Genomic DNA, 23684 nt, shown 5'->3' with positions numbered 1-23684 from the left:
ATAAACCTCTCCATCCAAATATAGAGCGGTCAGAAGTGCCATGTTTTACAGGATAAGAGGCAGTTATTTGGCATTAAAAATAGACAAGCTTTAGCTTCCCTGAAAATCTGGGCAAGGGCACTGCAATTTCCAAATGGAAACCTAGATGGATAGGGGAGGCCCCCCTCCAACTGACTCAGCTACTTAAAAAGCCCACAACGAAACTTACATCCCCTTTCTGGGCCTCAGTTTACTCATCCATAAAATGAAGAGGTAAAGCAAAACAACTGATGGGACTTCAAGCTCCCACGGTCTATGAGAGTACTAACTGGAGTCCAAAGCTGGCCCTCAGAGAGCTGAAGGTCTCCTAAATCATGGGGACCCTGTGTGCAGATAAGGCGTGACCTTGGCTGTGACCTTGGGCTCACAGCTTTCTGCAGATAGGACCAAAAGTAGTTCTGCCCCCGGGGATTTTCAGAATTCTGTCAAGGGCCTTAAATTACCCTTTGGAGTCAGACACATTGTTAAGCCCCAAAGAAAGGCAAGCCAGAAGTCCCCCCTACAACTAGCATAACTGCTGAGATGCTACCCTGATAAAAGGAAACCAAAGCCCAGCTTGACACCAGAGGGGAGAGCTGAGAAGAGGGTCTGCCAGGGCATTTTCTGTCACCGAGGCTGCCTGCCACCGCTGAGTGCCTTCGCACTTACCCCCTCCCTCATCCTGCAGAAGGCTGGACCCAGATCCAAAGCCAGGTCTGGATCCAAAGCTTCCTCACTCCGCCCCTCCCCCCCCCCAACCCTCCCTGGTTTTTCCACCTCATGAGGCCGTCCCTGTGCTGCTTATGGTGAGGTCAGCATGGCTCTTGTCCACTCGCAGAGTCGAAAGGAAGTCCTGACAAAAGCAGGGAGACTGGGGGTAACTCAGGACAAGAGTCTAATTCCCTGACAGATTCCCTTGCATTTTTACCACACCTTGAAAAAGAAAGACCAGCTCTGCTTTAAATGGTTTTATTAAAAATTGTACCAATTGATGGGGGAAAATATACACACACACACACACATATACGCATGTGAAGAACATAAAGCCGAATACTCTGTACAGGTTAAAAAACAACGGATCCCCATTCCCCTCCCTCTCTTTCCCTGTCTCTCTCTCAGAGGCAGAGTGCCTAGAACCCAGGACAACTAACCTGGGCTGAGCAAAATGCTACATTCTCACTGGGTCTCCCCCTGCAGCCCCTGTGGACCGAGGGATGGGGCAGCCCACTGGGCAACGCTCACAGAGGAAGGAGAGGCGCTGGCCACTTGTGCAGGCAGCGGGGGCGCGGGGAGACCCGGAGCCTGTTCTCAGCACCTGTGCCTGCAAGGCTGGTGCATCTATGGAAGAGCTCGGCTTTCTGTGTTACTCCCTCAAAGCTCAAAGTCCCCACCAGCCGATGTGCCCCCTGCCCACAGTGTGCCCGCAAGCCTCGAAGGCTGATAAGTTAACCCCTTCCTGGACCGAGTCCAGCCAGGGTTCAGCACCCAGAGGGCCCTGTAGCTTTTTGCAGCCCAGGCTGAACACTGATTCCCAGAAGCCCCGCTGAACCATGAAGGCAGAAGTCTTTCTGTTTTTGCTGCTCTCCACTCTCCTTACCCCTTCTTCATCAAGTCTACCAAACGACACAAGCTTGCCAGATCTCAGTGTGCTCCTTGCTGACCAGGACAGGCACAGTGGCTCTCCAGCTCCCGGTGGAGGCCCTGGCTGACCATCCCAAACAACCCCCTCCCTGCCATGCCCCGGCTGGAGCCATCCTTGTATGAGGCTGGGCCACCGGGGGCAGTGAGACAAGTCAGCTGGGTCCCTCTGAGCATGCCTGACACGTAAGTTCTGGACACAGACTCACACCCCTCAGGGCTTGGAGAGGTCACTGGGAGGTGATCTTTTGCTCCCTTGGACTAAGCAGGAAAAGGCCACGGGGACAGCTCTCCAGCAGCCCAAACTTTAAAGCAGGCAAAGGCAGAGAGGCCAGGTCAGGTCCTCCAACCCACTGAAGGGGTCAGATGTCTGGCCTGGGTGGGGTTTTCTCCCAGTTCTGTCTACCAGCTTCCAGAAACCCCTACTCTAGGGTTTTGAATTAGAAGGGCTATTTTGACCCTGAATATCAGGCTTCCTCCCTCCAGGGCTTTTCTATAATGAAAGGAACATTTCCAGCCCCTCTCCCACCCCTCACCCTCGGCAAACCACAACAACTCCATAAGTCTTCAGCTGGTTACAGGTCAGGAGGCAGGTCAGAGTCTCCCTCCCTCCAAATCTGATTCTCCACCCCCTAACTACACACAGCCATGCTCCCGGGGGTGGGGGGATGGGGAAAGGGGGCCCAGAGGGAGGGATGTGTCTCCTGAGGCTGGACTTGAGGAATGTTCAGACCAACTCAGCAGGCCGAGGGGGAAGGGGCCAGTCTAGATCACTAGGCCAATTAAAAACAGCCAGCCAGGAGGAACCTCTCTCCTTCCTGGGGCTGTTTACCTCCTGGGTGTTTTTTGGGGAAGAGGAAGGAGGGGTTTAAAATTTTGCCCCAGCTTGCTTAGGATAGTGAGCTAGTTCCTGGCGTCACATAAAATGGAGACAGCTATTCAGACCACCCTCCACCTGGCCCCAGGCTCAATGTTCAGGTGGGCTTGTCAAACTCTGGGCTCAGTTCTCAGGGCAGGCCACAGGACATCCTGCCTGGGCCAGCAAGATCTCTGAAGCTGATGGCTTTGCCTCTCGGCACCTAGAATATTTCTTTGCTCTCTCATTCAGCTTAGGTGGGAAGTCTACTAGGAGGGGTTCAAAGCGGCTGGCAGAAATAATCGTGGTTTTCTTATGTGTGCCACTGGAGCACACATCAGCACCCTGCCCGTCATAGTCTTGGTCCAGGAGAGGGGGGAAACGACACATGTCCGATGCACATCATAAAATGGCGTGGAGACACGCAAGAAAGGCTGCATTTCACAATGGTCAGCGTGTCCCAGAGCCAGTCTTCACCTGTTCCCTGGGCTCCTTCTTGTGAGCAGGAACCCATCTTCTTAGCAGACAAACCATGGTACACACCCTGAGAATGGAATTCTAGCCAAGAAGAGGTAATACCTCAGAACATCCAAGCAGAACAAAACAAAGGCTAATGCACAGTTTGAGGTCCTTCGCCTCAGGGCCACTGTGAGCCCATATGGCACCTTCGTGCAAATTAGGAAAGGCACCCCTTCCTCTGAGCAGACATAGCCCGACACCAGGGCATGTAGCCTGGCGGGCAGAGCATGAGCTGGACTTTAGCATCTATTCTCTTCTTCTGCAGGTGCCCTTGTGCAGTGAACAACCTGCCCAACTGTACATCCAGTAGATTAATGCTTCCTTCAACAGTACTGAAGACCTCCTCTCTGTAGAACTGGAGGAGCTTGGACTTGTTTAGAGTTAAGAGTCTACTTGGGCTCTTCCAATTTCCCTGGGGAGCCCTGAGGTCTTCTCTGCCTTTTCTTTGGGCCTTGCTTCACATTAGCACCAATGTTATCTTGTCGTACATATGCAAAAATTATAATTTAATTTCTGCGGTGTCTGGTTAACAGATTCCCCGTGTCTTTCCAGATTGCCCGCATCTACTATCAGAGCTGCTAGACTGGCTGCTTTAAATTCTCTCCATTAGTGCCACAGCAGGGAGAGGAGGGAAGTTCAGAGGCAGCCGTGATCCCACGGAGCTCCAGAGCACGCCCTCCCGGCCTAGCTGGAAGCTGAAGGAAGACAGGAAACGTGTACCCAGCTCTGCCGTTTCCACACTCTAATCATTGTCGGTTACTCTAAAAGACACATTTCAGCTGACAAAGCCACTGTGCTGGCTTCTGCCTGTATCCCACTAGGTGTGAAAAAGGAATGGGGATAAGCGGGAGGAGGTATGTTGTTTCCAAGGAAACCAGGGGGTCTGGGTTCCTCGAGGGCTGACTCCTATTATAGGTGGGATGGCCACCGCATTTCCCAGCCCCACCGTAATCCTGCCCCTTCATGCTCTAGAGTGCTGATCCTGGGGGAGGAAAGCGGTGTGTTGGCTGGCTCTTTTGAAAGAAGAGCTGACGAAGGCACCAGCTGCTGTCTGTGGCATGTTCATTGGCTATGTGGCTCATCCGTGGTTGACACCCAGCCAGTCCCAGGCAGCTAGAGGTGGCAGAGGTTTGGCACCTCGGGACCAATCCTGGGGCCTCTGGGCGAGACCAAGTAAGACTTGAGGCCCACCCAGAAGTTTGGTTCATTTTGCGGCATGTGTGAGGGGGTCCTTGGAGAAACCCAACCCTCCCTGAGGTCTTGCTGGAGATGACAGGGGCTGGGCGAGAATCCCTGAGCCCTTGGGGCAGGCACTGGCTGGGCCAAAGGAGAACCCAGATACGGGGCTGGCGGACTGGCCTAGTGAAGTTGCTCAGCTGGAAAGCCCCTGGCTGAGGCCCTGGGGGATTGAAGGCAGTGTGACTGTCAGGTCTTGGCCCCGTCCACGTCCACAGTAGAAGGCTGATAGTTTTGGTGCAACCAGGAGTCTAATCCAGGCTCCTAATTTCTTAACCAAGCTCCTATGGGAAAACTACAGTCCACTCGCTGAGAACATCACTACCTGGTCATCTTCAATGGCTCACTGAAGACTTGACTTGTCAGAGCCCTTGGGAGGTCCCACATCACAGACACATCAGCCTCTACTTCAACAGTGTTTGACAAAGGCCCTCATTCCTGGTGAGGTCCTGAACAGGGAAAGAGGTCTCACTTGGGTACATCTTATGTACACAGAAACTTTTAAAATGCAAACACAAAACAGCAACGAATAAACTTCACAAGATGCGGGCTCAGTCCTCGCTGATGTCCTTCCTGTGGTGCCCCATGTGAGGAGGGCAGCCCAGCCTCACCTGGGACCTGCCCCATTCCTGTTCTCTTCTGCATTCAAAGCCAGGTTGTGTAGGAAGAGGAGAATCTGCCACCACACTCGACGGCGGTTTTGCTGGTGCTGGAAGGCGGTGGGGGGAAAAAAAATCAACATAATTCCTAAATGTAGCCTGTAGCCTTGATGACTCCTTATCATTCCCAATAAAAGTGCAGATCGACAAGTCTGAGGGCAGCACTTTAATCCTATCAGTACAGCAAACCCTGGGGGAGGGGGGAGGGAATGGGAGGAGTGGCTGATGAGGAGGGGGAGATAGTTGAGTGCTCCAAAAACAATTGCAGTTCTAACATTAAAAAGAAAAGACCAGGCTCTTTATGCACTGTGCACAAGAGGATTAAACTTTTTCCCCTGCTTGCAGGATTTTCCAGAGTTTAGCCAAGTGCTGCTTTTAATCAGATTGGCTCCTGAGCCCCTCAAACCTCAGCTGCACGAACAACAAACTTTCTTCAGAAAGAAAGAGAAGTGCCCCCTCCCTCCCCCAACTCCAAAGTAACACAGAGAACAAGGGGGAAAAGGGGGGGGAGTCTCCATCTGCAAGTGATTTGACACTGTGAAGGTCAAAGGGTTAATCTTCAATTTAAACCACACTGCTGAGGCAGCAAAAATCTGATTTCATCCAGTGCAAACACACATACACATGGACACATACACACACACACACACACACACACACACACACTTGTGTGCCTGCCCTCTCTCCCTTCCCAGCATCTCCAGCTCAGTGCTGCCCTTTTTATAGCTGCTCTTGACAGTAAGCCATAAATAATCCCTCTTGGAGCGCTTTCCTACTGACTGGAGCCAATTAAACGTTAAGCAAGAACATACTTGAAAACAAAACAAAAACAAAGAATGCACACTACTCTCTGGGGGTTATCCCAGGTCCTACTGTCAGGCAGGGAAGCTGGGGGCAAAGGGCAGGGGTCAGTGGCTCTCAGGATTGCGGCTGGTGCCCCGCCCACACAGGTACCATGTCCCCGGGGGCCAGGGGAGGCCCCAAAGGGACTGGGGTGCTGGAAGAGGCTGTCTTTGTCTGCCAGGCAGGAGGACTGGATGGGGGCCCTCTCCACAGGGTCCTCAGTGGATAGGGGAATAAAAAGCTAGTGTGCAGGAGGAAGCCAGCACGGGCTGGACCTGGATTACTTCAGTGGCCGTGGCAGTGAGCATGTTCGTGTGAAGCGTCAGCAGAGCCGGGGCGCTTCTTAGGCTGTCTTTAATCACTGCCCCGGCCCCTACCAGGCAACTCCTCTCAGATGAAGAGCATAGGGTAAGTCAGTGGCAGAATGGAAAGTGAGCCCAGGTCTCCTGCCCCCTCAGAGCTTCATGGGCACGGCTGGCCCTGGCCTCCGGGACTTTCCCCCGGGGACCCGTGTGGGTTCCAAACAGCGCGGGTTCCGTTCACCCTACCTTAGGCCACAAAGGGAAGGGAGGTGAGATGTCAACTGAGGCCGACCTCAGGGCCCTGCTAAGGTAGGTGAAGAGGACGCCCCCACTGTCTGGGGCAACAGCATGCCCCTTTCCCCCAAGGAAGGAAGCCTGGAAAACAACCCAGAAAGTTGGAGTCGCAGTTACTGCCAGGAGGGGAAATTGGGGTGTGCCACAGAGGAGTCCTGGCAGACTGTGCAGGAGAATGATGGCTTCCTTGTGTTTTGTAAACAAAGATGAGTAAAAAGAGGAAACACACCCGGCTTAACAAAATCTGGTTAGAGTAAAGTAGCGTGAAAACGAACTCAGCTGCAAAACCTGAAGACTCTGGCCTGCCTGCAGCAGCTGGGCAGAGCACCCCTCCTCCTGTTTCCCGCCCCCAGCTGCTGCCCAGGACAGGTGCAAAGGTCATTTGGCGGAACAGGAGGAAAATCCAGGAAAACACCAGTCCCCAGAGAGGCCAGTCTGCTGGAATTCCAAGTCTCTTCAGGTGCCTGTTTGAAAAGGCCAAGTAACAATAACAACCACGATCATGACAAGAATAGTAACACTGAATGTACCAGGCTGTGTTCTGAGTGTTTTACGTCCTTGTTTCTCAAAGTGTGGTCCATGGACCGGCAGCCTCAGCATCATCTGGGAGCTTACTAGAAATGCAGACCTACTGAATCAGAACGCGCATTTTTGACAAGATCCCAGGGGGACTTGGAGACACATTAAACTCCTTTGGCCTTCTCAACAACCTTATGAGGTTGCTATATACTCTCATCCCCATTTTACAGATGCGAACATTGAAAGAGTTAGGCAACTTGGCCACATGGCTAGTCGGTGGCAGGGACTGAACTAAATCCAGACTACCTGGCCCTAGAGCAATGTCCTTACCCATTATCATTAGGTTCTGAGTGCCAGCATATACCTTTCTTTATGCCAAAGCAGACTCTCTCTCCTCCCCTTCTCTAAATCATATCAAAAGAGCTCAATGGCCAAGGAAGGGAGATTACAATTCTATGATTTGGGGCCTAGGCCAATCCCATTTATGTACGCCTGTTTCCCCCCAAATTCCCCTAATGGAGGTCACCTGCTGCCTGGGTAACTTCCTGGGGCCTGAGGCATCTGGGGATGAGGCAGTGCAGCATTCTCACTCCCATCATTTGGGGGTGTTGGGAGACCCAGAAACAGCTGTGGGCCAGAGAGCCCTGTCAGAATAGAAGGCTGAGGTCTTGCTGGGTGACACAGGCAGGCCTAGATACAGGAGGCAGGGCACATAGGCCCACCTTCGGAAAGGACCCAGGTCCCATGCTTCTGCCTGTGACAGGCCTCAGGGTACATGAATCAGCAAGGAAGGCACTGGGCGGAGGAGGGTCCCTGGGCCAGGAATCAGAGGACCTGGCTGTAGGCTGGGATTTCCCACCAGCCTGTCTGTGAGTCCTCACTTCCCTAATAAGTGAAATGCAGGCACGGTTATTAGACCAGTGGTTCCCAAACCTGACTGTCACAGAATCCACTGAGGAGCGGTTATACATACAGAGTCCCAGGGTTCCACCCAGACCAGCTAGTCAGAATCTCTATGGAAGGGGTCCAGGAATTTGTACTTTGAACAAATTCCCTGGGTTGACATTTTTAAAATCAGAAGTAACATTTATTGTATATTTTAGTCATAAAAGTAATACATGTTAACTGTAGAAAAACTGGAACATACAAGACATGAGAGAGGAGAAAATAAAATCACTCGTGATCCTATGGACTAGAAGAAAACACTTCATGACTTAGTATTTTTTTTTTCGGTCTCCTTCAATCTCTTCCCATCGGCATAATGACTTGGCCAAGCCAGAGGTAAATCCTTCCCAGGTGGTTCTGAGGCAGCCAGGCCACAGACAGGCATTTGGAAACCACTGAGGTGCTTTCCGACCCTAAGGTCTGTGACGGGAAGTTTGTCATCCACGATTACCTTCAGCTGAGTCAAGCCTGCCTGTTGGAGGGTCTGGGTGGGCTTGGAGACCAGCAAGAGCAGGGCCTAGTAACCGGTGCACAGCCTCAGAAGTCCCTTCTCTGGGCACCAGCAGATGCCACACAAATTCCGCTTGGTCTTCTCTTGTCATAGGGCAGCCCCCAAAAGGCCCTTTTCTGAAATGAACCAAGCTGCTTCATACCAAGACTATCAGAGAATCCCCTGGTTATGAGGAACAACAATAAATACAATATTTAAAAAAATTAAACAAAAGGAGAAAAAAAAGGCACGAAGGGAAGCCAGGGAGAGAAATAGTAAGGAGGAAGGAAATCGACATTCACTGAACAGGATGAGGAATACAAAGACACCAAGACACCAGAGAATACGGATCCTTCCAGGAGAAGGTGTGGAGGAGAAGGGCAGAAGGTAGGGGGAAGCAAGAAGGAGTATGCTTGGCCTCTGACTCTCAGGCACTTGGCATAGCACAGAGCATAGAATCTGAGATCAATGAATGCAACATCCCATCCCCACCCCAGAGCAAGGCCCAACTCTCCCAAACTCAGCTTGTGCACCCCTCTAAGTCAGGGAACCTGCAAAAAAGCAGGGGTTCTCAGGATGCATAGTCAGGGTACCCTCAGGGAGAGGGGGCTGAGGGACAGGGGATGGGATACTGCTGGGAATTTAAGCTTACACCAGAAGCCCTCAAATTCAGAGTTCAGAGGGTAAGACCAAGGCATGGAGGGAAAAAATGGAGGTGAATGGTCCAAGGGAAAGGGTCTCAATATAGTGGATAAAAATATCTTCTCTAGTTAAGACAGCACAGCCAGGCAGTGGAGACCTAGGGTTCTTCTTTGACCCCGGCCTGCTTTCTGGCTGTGGCCGACAGAGGAAGGCAATCAGCTGACAAGTGTTCAAGTTACCCCCACTGTGCACAAGGTACGGCAAGTGACTGCACAGCCATGCATCCTGTGTACCAGGGAACTCGCAGGGACACACAGTAGGTACTCAACAAGTGCACGCTGGACCAACTACAGAAGAGTCAGCCTCGCAAGATAACCCACTTGTCTGAGGCCAGGAACAACTGATGTCTGGCCAGGTCTAAAGATGTACTTGATGTGATAGTATCAGCCTCTTGCCTGGGGAGAGGCCCAACTAGTAAAAGGCTTTTTTTCTTCTTCTTTTTTTTTTTTTTTAAAAGAGCTGGCTGTGGTGTCTGACAAGGTTGGATTACACAAATCAAACTCTGTTTCATCCCACGTGGCCTCTGCCCTAAGCACAAAGAGCGTTCCCTCCCCTCCCCGGATAACAATCTCCCTCTGCCTCTCTCCCTCTGGATCCAATTCACACCCTCTGGGGGCTTTGTGTGTCACCGGTGCTCCAGATGCTCTAGCAAAAAGCTAATTTCACCCCAAAGAACAGAGGAAAGAGCAAATCTATGCTGTGGCCCCGCTTGAAAGGAACAGTGGCAATTTACTGAACTGACAGCAGTTTATAATATCTCATACTTAGAGTGCTTTCGTATCTTTCCATTTGCTCTTCACAAAGATCTGGGGACACAGGAAGGACAGGTGTGATCAATCCCACTTTACAGATGGGGAAACAAAGGCTCGGAAACATTACCCTAAGCATAGTCCGTTGGGAGGGGAGGTTATTTGGACCCCCGGCCTCTGACTCCAGAGCTACATTTTTCCACTAAAAGATTACAGTATGTTTATTCGCATCATGAAAACAGTACTAACTTTTCAAAGAGAATCGCCACTGAACTGCTCCCCTAGTATGCTTAAAGACATTGTTTCCAGATCATTAACTATTTAGTAAGGATGCTGTGGACCAGAAAAAATAGACCTTTCAGAGGCAGAGCTAACTGAAGATCAAACAGAAATAAAGCCAAAACTGCTCCGAAATGATAACTTCAGATCATGTTCAGAAACCACGCTCAGTTTCTCTAAAATGCAGAGTTTCATATACGCTGTTTTACAGGGAGACACGCACTCTCCAAAGTGACGCTTTCCTACCTCTTCCCTTTACCGTCACACTCTAAACTCACCCTGGCAGGAGCTGAGGGAAAGAACCTTGCCACTGAGAACAGGAACACAGAGATAAGAGACACTTCAGGAAAATTCCACTTGAGAGAAGCCGAGAAGATATTTTTGTTCAATTCAGCAAGCTTTTATCGAGCACCCAACCGAGCTAAGACTTTCGAAGGACGCAAAGATGAGTAAGATGTAAACTGTCCTCAATTATTTTCCAATCTGAGGGAAGAAAACAAGAGCAGAGAACCAAGTTTTACAGGAGGCAGAGCCGGGTCAGGGCAGTAAGTGGGCGTCCCTCAGGCTCTTGTTTTCTAGGAGGTTCCTGTTGAGAGCAGAGGTAGGTAGCGGGAAGACCGTGGTTTTAGGATGAGTCAGAGCTGTATGGCTCCCAGTGCAGCCACTTACAGTGTGACTTGGGCACGCTGTCTCCCTTCTGGGAGCCTCAGTTTCCTATAAAATGGGGACAATGGGCTCTAGAAGTACGAGGTTGATGTGGTGATCAAACGAGAAAAGTATATGTACGGCCTTGGCCTGGTGGCTGCACTGAGCAGCTCTCTCTCCACAGTGAGGACAGGGAAAACGCGGGCCCCCACTTAACCTTGCCGAGCACTTCCCTCAACACCCTGTGCTCAGAGCGCCCGCCCCGGGAGCGCTATCTTCTCAACAGACTTAGGAAGTCCTGGGGAAATCCCTGACTTTTCACTCTGAGATGGGCCAAGGCAGCTAGAGGCAGCTGGGCCCAGAATTCCAGGCTGCCAAGCTGAGCAAAGGATTCTGAAACCCAAAGGGCAGCCCCTTGGGTCCAGGGGCCCACTGCCCCGGAAAGCTTCTGACCCAGACGCGGGAGGAACGAGCAACGTGGCAAAACGGAAAAAGAAAAAAAATACCCCTCGCCAAGAGCTTCCTCAGCACAGCCAGCAGTGCTACTGGGACGTTGAAGCCACTGACTGCCACCGTGGCAACACCAATCCCTTCTTCAAGGAAGAAACGGCAGCCTGGGGCCAGCCGGTTCTCAGTTCTCAGCCGGTTCTCAGGAGGGCTTCCTCTAATGCAATTGAAGGCCACTGGCTTCAGCCACTGGGGAATGGCGGGAGAGGAGGGACGGGCTATGTGCCCCTCCACATCCCCAGAGCCTTGTGCTGCATCTCCACAGCCTCTGGGGGCGGGAACCATTGGGGCCCTCACCTGGCTTCCCGCAGCCTGAGAACTCCTCCATGGGAACTACTGAACAACTTCTAAAGAACTCACGAAGCAACTCTGGGGTGTGTGCTCTGGCCGAGAGTGAGGGAGAGAGGGGACTGAGGAGTGGCAGATCCGTTGTACATCTACAAGGCTGTGGAGGAGGAACCCCAAGGCTCTGACTCCCAAATTGGGGCCTTGGCAGCTGGCTGTTCTTGTCCTGCCTGGGGGGCCGGTTCCCTGGACAGGACAAGGCAAGCTAAGCATGGAAGAAAGCTGGACCCTCCTCCTCACCACATACACTGACTGTTCTCGTTCTGGTCAGGGAGCATGCCCTCTTGGTTGCCAGACATGATCAAAAGGCAAACCAAAGATTTTTCTTTATTCTCCTTTTCTAGTACCTCTCCCAACCCCTCCTCTCCCATCACCCCCCCTCACCCCTAAGGAAAAAAACAAAACAAAAACAAAAACAAAAAAAAAACCCAACTCCCATTCCCAGGGCCTGGCTTTGGTGGGGAGGGAGTGAACTATCCGGAACTACAAGGCCCTTCTCCTGGAAGAGAGAGTAGTCAGGTGCAGAGTTGTGTGGGGAACTCGGCCTCTAGTCAGCCACGCTGATGACTCAGAAGCTAAATATAGTGAGCGATATAAACAGAGCCAGCCACAGAGCAAACACAGGGCCCCCAAGCCCCGGCCTGGCTCTCACGCACAGAGGCCCTCCACGGCCCCTCCCCCAGTCTCACTCTTCCCCAGGCGCCCTCCTAGGTAGACCTCCCACTACTGGAACAGAGGCTGGCTCCACAGAGACCTTCCCACTTTAAGGTCAAATCTCTGGGGCTCCTGCCCGGGGCTGCCACATCTAGGGCCTGAACAACCTCATTAGCCACAGCCTGAGCCCCCAAAACCACTCAGCAACAAGAAGGGCATCCCAAAGGGTCAGGAAGCACTCAAGGGCACCCTGAACAAAGGATCCAGGCTGTTGGCAGATGTAAACACCACTCTGGGTACAACTTCCAAATGAGCTCCCTAAGAACTATAAAGACAGGTCCAAGCAAAATCCTAACATCATCTTTTGACACATTTCCCAAAGTGTTAAACTGCCCACGCCTTAATAGTTATATGTATTACAATCTCCAATGGGCTTTCACATCTGCTCTGCTGGGTATCAGAAATGAAGGCTCAGAGAAGTTAAGTGATTTGCCCATGGACACAGAACTCATAAGTGACAGAGGTAGGATGTGAACTGAGGTCTGCCTCTAAGTCTAGGATCCTTTCTGTGATATTACAACTAAAGATAGTTTTTAGTGAGTGGCTGAAATTTTCCTCAGATGGCATTTTCCAGAAAGTCTAATTACTATTCAAAGACTTTGCAAATCTGACTATTCTCAATGAAACCACTCTTGGTCCAAGTGAAAAAGCCATTTCCGACTTAAAGAATTCCAATGCTCCTGTAGCTTTACTCACTCAATGGTTTACAGTAGCTACTTGTTTTGAGGATGCTTGGGTTCTTAACACTGCCCAGAAATACCCTCCATAAATTTCAAGATAGCGCTGCTGGGACAAGAGAGGACAGCAGCAGCTACTATCCATTCTTAGGCCCATGCTGGAGGAGACCATGGCAGGTGGAATGAAAAGAAACCAGAACCCACACCTTCTGGCCAGAGCAGCCCATGAACACAGTGAGGGAGCAAACCTGTACCTCCTCTTTGCTGCTGAAGCTAGACAGACACAAAAACACCAGGGCACCTTCACAGAGCCTGAGTCAAGGCAGACCATAGTCAGCAGACCACAAGAAGTCACCTGCTACAGAGCAACAAAGAGAGGAAAGTTCTATTCCTGGTCCAGTCAAATGAAGATGGGGCATGTGACCCGGTTTGGAAAGGCTTTTGCTTCCAATCACTTGGCCTCCACCTCTCTTGCTGCTTTGGAGACCCAAAGAGCTGACAGCAAGCACCTCACTGACACTGATCTTCTGCCTTCAAATCCTTGCCTTTCCATCTATTGGAGCCACCCAGAACTGATCAGTTGGGTAATGGGGCTAGAAGCCCATCCTGTATGCTCCCTAGGAAGCATGTTGGGAGGGCTTATGGCCAGCAAAAACTGACATCCAGTGGAATTTGCAACCGTTTGAATCTGAGGTCATGGCACTCAATTTGCCATAATGCCATCCTACAACGCACTACCTGGTCATCGTACCCCACCCCCACCCCCTCTGGTCCACATCTCCTAGGAAGAAGGCTTGCCCTGATACAGAAAAAGAATAACTGAGGTCCGTAACCAGGGACAAAAAGTGGGAGCTCACACTCCCTACAGGACTCAGGGACGAATGGCCATGGTCTGGTCTTTGGACACCATTCCAGATCTACGGAGAAAGGAAATGGCCAACTCAACGTCTTACTGCCTCTTGAGTTGTGTTTCTTGGCTTTCTAAACTCAGCCTGTAATGATGAGGAATGACCATTCTTTGAGGAGAAACAAATGAGGCTGAGTCCTACAACTGAACAGCATGGACACCAATTTCTCTGTGCAGGGCAGGTGGAGGGGAGCTCAGGGCAGGCAGCTCTGCTAAGGGATCAGCCTGATGGGAGCAGTGGGAAAAGCACTGAGAACTGACAAGAACAAATGTGAGAGATGATCAAGCTTATAGACAGACAAAAGGAAACTAGCATTAAAGAGTACCTACTGTGTCCCTGGAACTTTCATTGGTATTTTCTCACTTAATCCTCACAATAAAATTCTGTGTTATTAGCTCTAATTTACAGAAGAGGTGCTACACTTGGCAAGGTCAAGTGCCTTCCTGATGGCTAGCAGGTGGCAGGGCTGGTATTCAAATCTGGGCCTTCTGACTTTGGACTCAAAGCCTAGAGACTTAAATTTAAAAATCCTAGTAACTCGGTTTCCTTGCCTGCAAAGATTAGGGAAGGGAATAGAGAAGAAAATAAAAGAATGTAAGAGTCACAACAGCACTTTCTAGATATGAATAGTAGACTGGTTTATGTAATAATCAAGGTCAGAAATGACTCACTTCTTAAAAACTAGCTGCTAAGGGGCGCCTGCCTGGGTGGCTCAGCGGGTTAAGCGTCTGACTCTTGATTTCAGCTCAGGTCATGATCTTGAGCCCAGAGCCCTGAACCCCATGTTGGGCTCTGCACTGACAGTGCAGTACCTGCTTGGGATTCTCTCTCTCTGCCCCTCCCCCACTCTTGTGTAGGCGCATTCGCGCACCCCCCCCCCAAATAAATAATCTTTAAAAAAGAAAAAAAAAAAACTAGCTACCAAAAGTTCCTCTGCGTGCCAGTGTTCCATCTGCCTGTGGCTAGCATCCTAGCGCTTTCTGCAGGATGAGCTCCTGGAGAAGGTCTGTGAGCAGGGTTAGTGGGGAGGACAGGGTTAAAAGCAAGAGGATTCCACAGACAAAAAGATTGGTTCTCTCTGTAATGGAAAATTTGGGAAAAACAGCTCTGGGCTGGAAAGGCTTAGCTGACCAGCCTCCTGCCACTGTGAGGTAGGAGTAGACAGCAGGCAGGAGGGGGAGGGGCACAGGGAACTCAGGAGCCAGTTTTGGGTGAGGTGCAGAGCAGGAGAGACGGTTCTCCTTCAGCTCTGCTGCTCTGCCCCTCCCCCAGGCTGGGGTGGCTCTGGCTGATAGCTGAAAGCTGCCCTCCGAGAGGCAGCCCTGGACTGGGGGAAATGATGCCAAGCTGCAAAGAGCAGGGTCAGACCTTGGGATGAGGACCGTCTCCTCTCTTTCAGGACTGAGTTAGCAAGAAAGGGCCCTGGGCAATGTTCTAGTCCTATCCTCCCAGCCTGCCACCAAGGCTACAGGGACTCACCAATGGAGGGAGGAATATTCTGGGAAACAACTGTTGAGAGAGATGAGGTCTCCTGGGAATGAAGAAAGCTACCTTCCAGACACTCCTGTAGATGAGTCCAGGAGACCCACAGCTCCCGTGTCCTCTAGCAGCTCCAGCACCGGGACTGGAAGCTGTGAGCTGGTCTCAGCCATCGGCCTGTACAACCAGGCTAGAGTGAATGGGCAGGAAGAAGGCCAAGAGCCGGAAATCCAGAATCAGAGTGAGTCCACACGTGGACTGAAGGGGCGACTCAAAGCCAAGTTTCCAGAAAACAATCAGCGGAGGGACTGGGGACTGGAGCTCAGGGCCAAAGGAGGAGGCTAAGCTGCCTTATTATCTAAACATAGGGTCACTCTCTCTTCCAGATCACTGACGGACTGGGAGAGCTGACCAGGACCAGGTCTAGCCCTAGATTTCCCTCAGAACTCTTTGGCAGAAGGCACTAACCATATCTAACCCCCGGCGGTCTGTTCTCAGGAGACCAGGAAACCAAAAGACAACTTCTCTTTCTCCTGGTGCTGGCAGTGGTTTGGCCCATAAGTCAAACCTACTCTGATCCCCTGAAGTTACCCATCTAACCTCAGGGTCTGCCCAAGAGTGATGAGATATTTATTCTCTTGATTTCCAGACACACGTGCGCACACACACACACACACACACACACACTGCTGGGACAGTCCCAGAGGTAGGGAACATGTTCATTTCCAGGTGGCGTGCCTTTGCTTCAGTGGTGGTTGTACTAGCACAGATTCAGCTTGGGCTCCTCTCCCTGCCTTGGCAGCCATCCAGAAAGCCAGCCCAGAGAGGAAGGGTTAAGTGTCTGGGGGCCGGCCCAGACAGCGGCTGCAGAGCAGGGCAGCCTCCAGCCCGTGGCACGGAGGGCTCCTCCAGCACGAGCCTGCCAGCCGCCGCCTTTGTTGATGGACTCTGCCACATGCTCGACTGACACGCGATGCTCCGCCCTGGCGGGGCTGGTGCCAGGCTGCCGGCCAAGCACCCGGCCGCCAGTCTGGAGAGCCTCTCCGAGGTTCGCTCTCCAGAGTCCCAGGTCCCAGTTCCCAGACAGAGACAATGAGGAGCAGCCTCCCCAGCTGGAAAGTGTCAGGTTACAACCGGTTCCACCACTTTCCCCCACTCAGGCCCATCCCTCGGCCTTGGTTACCCAGTTCCCCGCTGCACCTCGGCCAGGCACCCCCAACTGTCCAGTTTCACTGCAGCACCCTGAAAATCTTCCCCTTGGGACTGTGAGGGACAATCTCCCAACCTGGCCTCAAGAAGACACAGTGTGTTGAGCAAGGCTGAGGAAAGCCACCCCAGGCCCTAGGAGAGATTGTAGTGTCTCTTGACAAACCGTGGGACAAATGGCTTTTATGAAGCCCGAGCTGACAGAGGGCAGGTAACCAAGGTGGAGCTCAGAGACGAGGGCAAGAGTGCTCGGCCAGTTGGGCCCATCCAGTTCATGGGGATCATAATAGCCGAGGCCAAAACTCTGGGACCATATCCTGGTATAGCCTGGCAGAGACAGAGTTGCTGAGGCAGGTCCTGGCCCCCCAGCCCCAGCAGACTCTCCCCCCGCCCCAAGCCCCCATGCCTACTTGCTGCATATGAAGCCGATGGAACTGGTCTGCAATGCACTGAAGCTTTCGGGCAATCTGTACCTCTGCTCGATGCTGCCAATGCCCTTCAGGGGGCTGCTCACCAAGGGGCAAGCCTGCAGGGAAACTGGCAGGGAGAGGGAGCCGGTAGCCAGCGTTGCCTGCAAAGACAGAGGGCCCACATCTCAGCATTCTCCACGACTGTACCACCTACCCCGTGCCTAACACTCCTGGCTGAGACTTTATCGGGGTGCTCCACTCAGTTTGGGTAGCCTAACCTGCCTGTTACCCAAGCGTTGAAAAGCTGATACTCAGAGAACAGGAGAGAATGGTCCTAGCCTTCCCTGTAGTTCTCTAGTCACAGGCAGTGCCAGGGCAGAAGTAATATGCGTGGGTGAACTTGCCAGCCCTCTGTCCTTATTTACCAAGCTACGCTTGACCACAATTTATTTTTCATGCAGTAGCAGGTTGAAGCTCTACTCTGGAAAAGCACTGGAGGCAGTTCTCTAGAGTTCCTAGGTTGAGCAAAGCAAGGGAGAGAAACAGAAAACCAAAATGTGCCTTCGCTTTTGCCTCTGGCTGGGCTCAGGTCCTGGAGCCCTGGGCAATGGAACTAAAACTAGGGAGAGAAAACTCCTCAAACCCATTGGATAGCCAAGTTCCTCTCTGGAGGAGCCCCAGGCCAGACCGCAAGACCTCGAGACCAGCGCTGCACCCTAACCAAATGCTGGCAATCGAGCTGCCGCTAGGGGTGCCCGCCTGCCTCCTCCCTCTGTTCCTTCTTCCCTGCCGGCCGGCCGGCCTTATCCATCTTCCCAGACTCCCGAAAGAACTACGGGGTAGCTCCCTCCAGGAATAACTGTAGCGTCTCTTCAATATGCTCCATCAGACATAGCAAGATAGTTTCTGAACCCTTCTTCTCCCTCCATAAGCTTTGTGCTAAAAGAAGAAAGAAGACTGAGTGTCTAACACTGTGCCTTTGCCAGAGGAGGGACATGTTACTCATAAAACAAACCATTTAAGCCCACAAATGAAGGGGTCTTGTCTGATCGAGCCTTGGAAACAGCCCCTCTGCTGGCACTGAGCCCAGGCAGGCCCAACCTCTTTCTCCAGTTCCCCTTCCAAAGCCCAGAAAGTCCCAAGTGACACCTTGTGCCTTCAAAAACCTTCCCTCCCAGAAAGGGCTGGGTTTTTCCCTTCAGGGTCAACAGCGAGTCACAGATCCCGTAACCCTCTCCACGGCAATGTTGGCCAACTGGCAGAAGGCATAGCACTACCAGGACACAAAAGGTTGGGCCACGCAACTGGCCACAAGATGTAAAAGCTGAGGCCCAGGTACCCTCTCTCTGACCCAAGAAGACACCATGGACCCAAGGATCCCTGCAGAAAGGGACAAAAAGGCAGAAATAATGGCATAGCAATTTGTTTTTGTTGGTGCCCATGGAGCACAGGTGAAGAGCATGAACAAGCAGAGAAGCATGGTGACAAGAGTCGAGGAATCAATAGCCCCTGCGGCTCAATTGGGGAAGGAAATAACAAAGCACAGGTTTGGGGAGGGGAAGTCCCCTCTTTTCCCCCAGTCTCTATGGGAGGAGTCCTGAGGCTAAGAGCACTCACCATAAAAGAGTCGCTGGGGTTCTTCGGTCACCCCACAAGGCAGCATGACACCCTGACTCGGGGAGGCCGGACTGAGGGTCTGGGTGGCCTTGTCTTCCTGGCTGGTGGGTCGAAGCCCAGGACCACAGCAGTGGGTGAGAGGGAAGAGCTGCAGATGGCTGAGGGGGCAGTCCAGCTGGCTCTGGGCAAACAGGTTAGCAGACAGCAAGCTCCCAGGCTGGGTCCCCGGCTCCCCATCCTCTGGCTGGAACACATCATCCTCCAGCTCCTCCACACACTGAGGCGGCTCCATCTCCCCTGCTGGGGTGCAATGCAGGCATCTGGGGTGCTGTCCCCTGCCCGAAGGCCGAACCTGAAGGACTCCCCCTTTCCTTTCTCCTTTCCCTTCTACCTGGGGGAAGTGGGGCCCGATACTGATGACAAACGACCTGGTGATAAAGTACCACTGAGGATGACACCCTCCCCAAATGTGGCCTGCCTCACTGCTCAAGGAGGCTCCACACCTCCTCCCTGGGCCTTCCCAGAGCCACTCCCACCTTGGCCTTTTCTTCCGACCCGGGCTGGTTCTGGTCATGAAGTCTGACTGCTATTGACTCTGAGCAATAGCAGAGGCATGATCAACCACGGCAAGTACTCAGGACACCCGGGGAAATGTCAACAAGACTAGGACCTGCGAGTGGCTGTGGGAGGGCAGATGGTGCTGTGACTGGCTGTACACACAGTGGTCACTACACACACACACACACACACACACACACACACACTCACTCACTCGCTCACTCACTGCCCTGAGAAGTAACCACCAAGCTCTCATCCCAGTCTGAGCTGAGCTCCAGGCTCAGCAGCAAAAACAAAAGCCAGCAATCCGAGGGCAGCCAGGTTCCCTCCAAACCTGCTAGGCCCCGCCCAGCTGCCCATCTCCTCTAGTCTCCACCCCCTGCTTGCTCAACACAACAAACAGGCTCCACGCTGTGGTAAGAGTGTGTCCTGGAAGAAAGGGCAGAAAGACCCAAGTTAGACACTGCCCTCACAGCAAAGGGGAGCTGTCTGCCCACCACAGCTTGGCCTAGATTGTAGGTCCAACATCCGGCAAAGTGGCCAGCCTCCCCCACCCCAGCTCACTAGCCTCCATGACTACTCACGAGTCTCCATGACTTCAATCTTCTTTTCCCACAGCCTACCACCATTCCTGTCAGCGCTGAACGTGAGATTGGTATAACCTTCCTCACAGAAGGAAGTGAAATTCAGCCCTCTTTCTGTGACCTCACTCACCGCCTGTATACTATTCAGGTTGTTGGCATGAGTTTCTTGGTGATAAAGAAGTTCCTCTTGCTCCACCTGATGGCTCTTGGAAGTCTGAGTTTGGAGCCACCCAGCATCTTTAGCTCCCAACTCAGCCCCCTACACACACAGGAGGAACCTGTTAGGACCCCTGGGGCAGCCCGAAGCAGCAACTACCTGAATGGTTAAGGATACAGAGGGACACTGTTTGTCACTGCCAGACTCACTGAGCGATCCCCTGGGAATTTTGTCTCTCCGTCTCTTGCCTTTGAAGAACAAGCCAAATGGTCTGTGGCTTGGTAAAGTACTTAAAGGAATCTCAGTTAAATTCAGAATCTTGGCTTTCCCAAATGCAAGCTCTCTCTGAGGTGCTTGCTTCAACTCCCTCCATCCCAGCCAGTCCATGAGCAATGTGTGATCCTATCTTTGTCCTCTTCCCTGGTGAGGAGACGCCCACTCGGATGGCAAAACAGGCATGTGGTGTTCTCTGGAAAGTGTTTCCCAAAGAAGGGTAGGAGATCTTCAGCTTATCAGCACCAGGAAACAAAGTTTCCGGCTGAAAGGACTGAGCGCTGTCTTGCCAGTCACCTGGCAGGGGCTCCCCTCCTGCCCTCAACCTTCTCTCTACAAGCTGGCAATCCCAGCCTAGAAGGGGCCCTCCAAAGCTAATCACAAGCAGGAGTCATTGTCTTGGTTCTTCCTTTGAAGCCAGCCACCTCCCCCTCCCCTCCCCCCCCAGCAAAGCCCCAAAGTTCAAGCCTTGCCTGGACTGGACTGTGGGGGAAATGCAGCCATAGGGTGTGTCTCTGCAAGCCCTGGGGACCCTACCCATTCTCCACAGGAACTGCAGGTGGCTCTTCTGTAAGTGGGAGCCTCCAGAGGGGCGCTGGGCAAGGTCAAGTGTAAACTGGGATACGGTAAAGAGACCCTCTTCTCCCCTTGCTGAGAAGGTGATGTCCAAACTGGTAGGAGGAGCACACTTCCTGAGAGCACTGCCTGGGAAGGCTTTATTCCTAGCAAGGGGAACCAAAGCGCTCTGGAGCCATCCCAGCCCCTAAGGGCTCTAACAGGGATGCTGAATTTAAGACTCCTCCTCCCAGGAGAAGGCAGTAGCCACGCACTCTGAACTTCGACAAGAGCTAAAATTTGGGAACGCACACATACAAGCATACACACTCACGCACCCACACAACACACAGCAGACCTGGGTGACTCCAGGAGAGAGTCTCAGCCTCCGAGTCGTGATGCCAGGGCTCCGCGCCAGGGTCCAGCGTGACGAGCACTCGGGGGCTTGGCGCCCAGACTCAATTGGGAAGGAGGGAAAGAGCCCAGCTGTTAAGGAGAGGAGCCTTCAGACTCCGCAGGGAGGCAGGACGCCCCACAACTCCCTGTCCTACCCCAAAGTCAGATCCAGAGGCAGGGCCGTTCGCGGGAGCCCAGATCTGCTCAGCAGTGAGCCGCAGGTTCCCCTACCCACCTGGACCCAACTTCTTGCGGTCTTAAATGCTACTACCCTCAAGTTCCCTCGTGGAGCAGAGCACTAGATGAGGGTTCCGTACCCCGTTCCCGTACCCCAGCACTCCAGTCCTTCATGGTCACCCCACACGCCCGCAGCCCAACCCTTCCCGGGCCCCTAAGCGCAGCACGACTCCACTCCCCACTTCCCCGAGGAGGTGCGATCCAACTCCGCCCGGTCCCCGGCCGCTGGCGCGCTCACCGGGCCGCGGCGGGTGGCGGGAGGCGCTGGCAGGGGCGGCAGCGGCAGCTGGCGGGCTGGCGCGGGAGGAGGCCACTGTGCACCGCGCGGTATTGTTTCCAAAATACGCCCGCTCAGGGCATCCCGCAAACAGCTGATAAGGCCCCGCCTCCAGCGCGTCATGCCCACGGCTGGCCAATGGCGAGTGGAGCCCCAAGTCCCGGGCTGGGCGGCTGCCAGGGACGGTCACGAATGTACGAACCTTCCCTTGGAAACATTGCAAGGGGCCGAGCGAAATTCCGGCTCCCATCAGAAACGCAATTGGAGCGCCATAGTCCGAGCAGATTCCGTTCCTAACGCAAGCTGGGGAAGGGCTGGAGAGTCCCTGAGTCCTCTCTATTAGAAGGGAGAGAGGGGGCGCCAAAGTGACTTTTATCTTCTTTTTCTCGGGAATGGCCGGAATAATTACGGAGCGTACAAACCGGAGGGGAGGAAAGCCGGAAGCTTTTAGAAGCGCCTGGCGGTGTCCGCTGTGTGCAAGGTGCGGGTCCCTGTGGATCCCGGCCTGGTAGCCAAGCACCCTCCCGCCTGCCTAGGCTGTCAGAAAAAACTCCAGGTGCAAATCTGTAGGAAGCATGAGAACACGTGTGTCTGGCGCTGTTAGTGGGTGACATTCAGATCAAACACATCCAAAGGGACCCTCGTGTCTTCTTCTTGAGCATCTGGCTGAGGAGAGGAGAGACCAGGAATGCAAGGGCTGCTTGAGCAGTTGACACACATCCTGTTTATGGCGGCGTCCAGAGGTGGTGCTGGTTGTTGCCAAGAGAGTAATGTGTCCTGAAGATCATGTACTCTCAGTGCGAGAGTCCCCAGGCCATTTCTCATGTATTGAATACCTACATTATGCCAGATACTGAGTTAGGAGCCAAACATCTGGTGCCTGCCCCCAGGGAGCTTGCAGTTTACTCAGAGGAAAAGATCTGAAAATAATGGAATGTGATATGAAATGTGTTAATGTTCAGGGACAGTGACTACCCGGAAGGGGCAGAAAAATTCAGAATGCAAAACACTGGGGAAAGCTTCAGGGAGACGCCTTTTGAGGTGGGCCTTGAAGGATGGGGACATTTTTCAATAAAGAAAACAGACCAAGCAGCCCAGGCCTGGCACAGCAGAATCAAGTGCTGAACTGGCGAATCTGTCCTGGGAGCACGGCAGGCTGGATGAGGGGTCATGGGGTGCACCCCAAGGTTTGGGAAGGCTGGGCATGGACAGGTAGATTCAGGTCAGAGTACACAGGTGTCCCTGCAATTCCAGGCTGGAGAATCTACTTTATTCTGGAGACAAAGGGGAGCCAGCAAAGATTTTATAGAAGATGAGTAACTTGACCAAGCCTACATTTTAGGAAAGATAAATGAAGAAGCCAGAAATCAGTGAGACAGCCAGTCCCTGCAACAGACTAGGTGGTCGATGACGGGCCTGACCCCAGGGTTAGTAGGGACTGACAATGCTCTGACCACCAAGCTGCTCTCTCTGGTTATAAACTCAGACAGATTTGAGTTAAGTGGAGCTAGGACTCTTAGCCCAGAGGAGGCTGAAGTCTCCTTGCACCTTTCCCCTACCCATTCCTTCCTTAGCTTCTTCAAAGGGTACCTGAAAGAGAGCCAGCCAGGCATATTGAGGGCTGGGGTTGTTAGGGCACGAAAACACTATCCCCAAAGTCCAGAGAAGAGGGAAAAGGGAAAGAGGGGAGCATCAAGGTTGGCCTGCAGCCCAGTCCACCACGAATTGACAGATGTCCAAAAACAGGTGCTAGAGCCAAAAGCAGGTATAGTATTTTACCAGGAGCCCTGGCCAAGAGGGAGTATCAGCTGGTCAGGGTGACCTCTCATTCACGACACATGTGGGGAAATGAGGAAATCAAGCCCAGCCACCCTGCAGGGCACTGGGGAGCCCTTACTACAGTCACCACACACAGACCTCTTTTTCTCCTTTCTTCCATCCTTCTCTTCTTAATGGTTTTCTTCCTGGGCCATTGTCTCAAGCTGGCCAGTGATGACCATGGATATTACTTAGGATCAAGAATGGAACTGAAGGACAAACCAGCTCTGGATCTGTCCTCTTGGGCAGCACAGGCCCTGGGGGACAGAGGT

At 52.7% G+C, this 23684-nt stretch overlaps 1 protein-coding gene across 4 annotated transcripts; it reads right to left on the bottom strand.

Annotated features, from left to right (window-relative positions):
• Positions 1 to 954: 954 nt before the first annotated feature.
• Positions 955 to 21656, bottom strand: BMF (Bcl2 modifying factor). 4 transcript variants are annotated; one of them, XM_032593669.1, is made up of 5 exons: positions 21556 to 21656; positions 21043 to 21170; positions 18558 to 19237; positions 16941 to 17101; positions 955 to 4976 (listed from the first exon to the last, which is right to left on the bottom strand). In XM_032593669.1, the coding sequence occupies exons 3-5, from the start codon at positions 19129 to 19131 to the stop codon at positions 4875 to 4877; spliced, it is 837 nt and encodes a 278-aa protein (XP_032449560.1). In that variant the 5' UTR covers positions 19132 to 19237; positions 21043 to 21170; positions 21556 to 21656; the 3' UTR covers positions 955 to 4874. The 4 variants fall into 4 exon arrangements, with proteins under 4 accessions (XP_032449560.1, XP_032449561.1, XP_032449562.1 ...); XM_032593670.1 differs by lacking the exon at positions 21556 to 21656 and having other exon boundaries at positions 18558 to 18857; positions 19094 to 19237; positions 21043 to 21524; XM_032593671.1 differs by lacking the exon at positions 21556 to 21656 and having other exon boundaries at positions 18558 to 18854; positions 19094 to 19237; positions 21043 to 21524.
• Positions 21657 to 23684: the final 2028 nt, after the last annotated feature.

This window comes from Lynx canadensis, chromosome B3, assembly GCF_007474595.2.
Source record: "Lynx canadensis isolate LIC74 chromosome B3, mLynCan4.pri.v2, whole genome shotgun sequence".
NCBI lineage: Eukaryota > Metazoa > Chordata > Mammalia > Carnivora > Felidae > Lynx > Lynx canadensis.
This window is presented reverse-complemented; position numbering and strand designations above follow the sequence as displayed.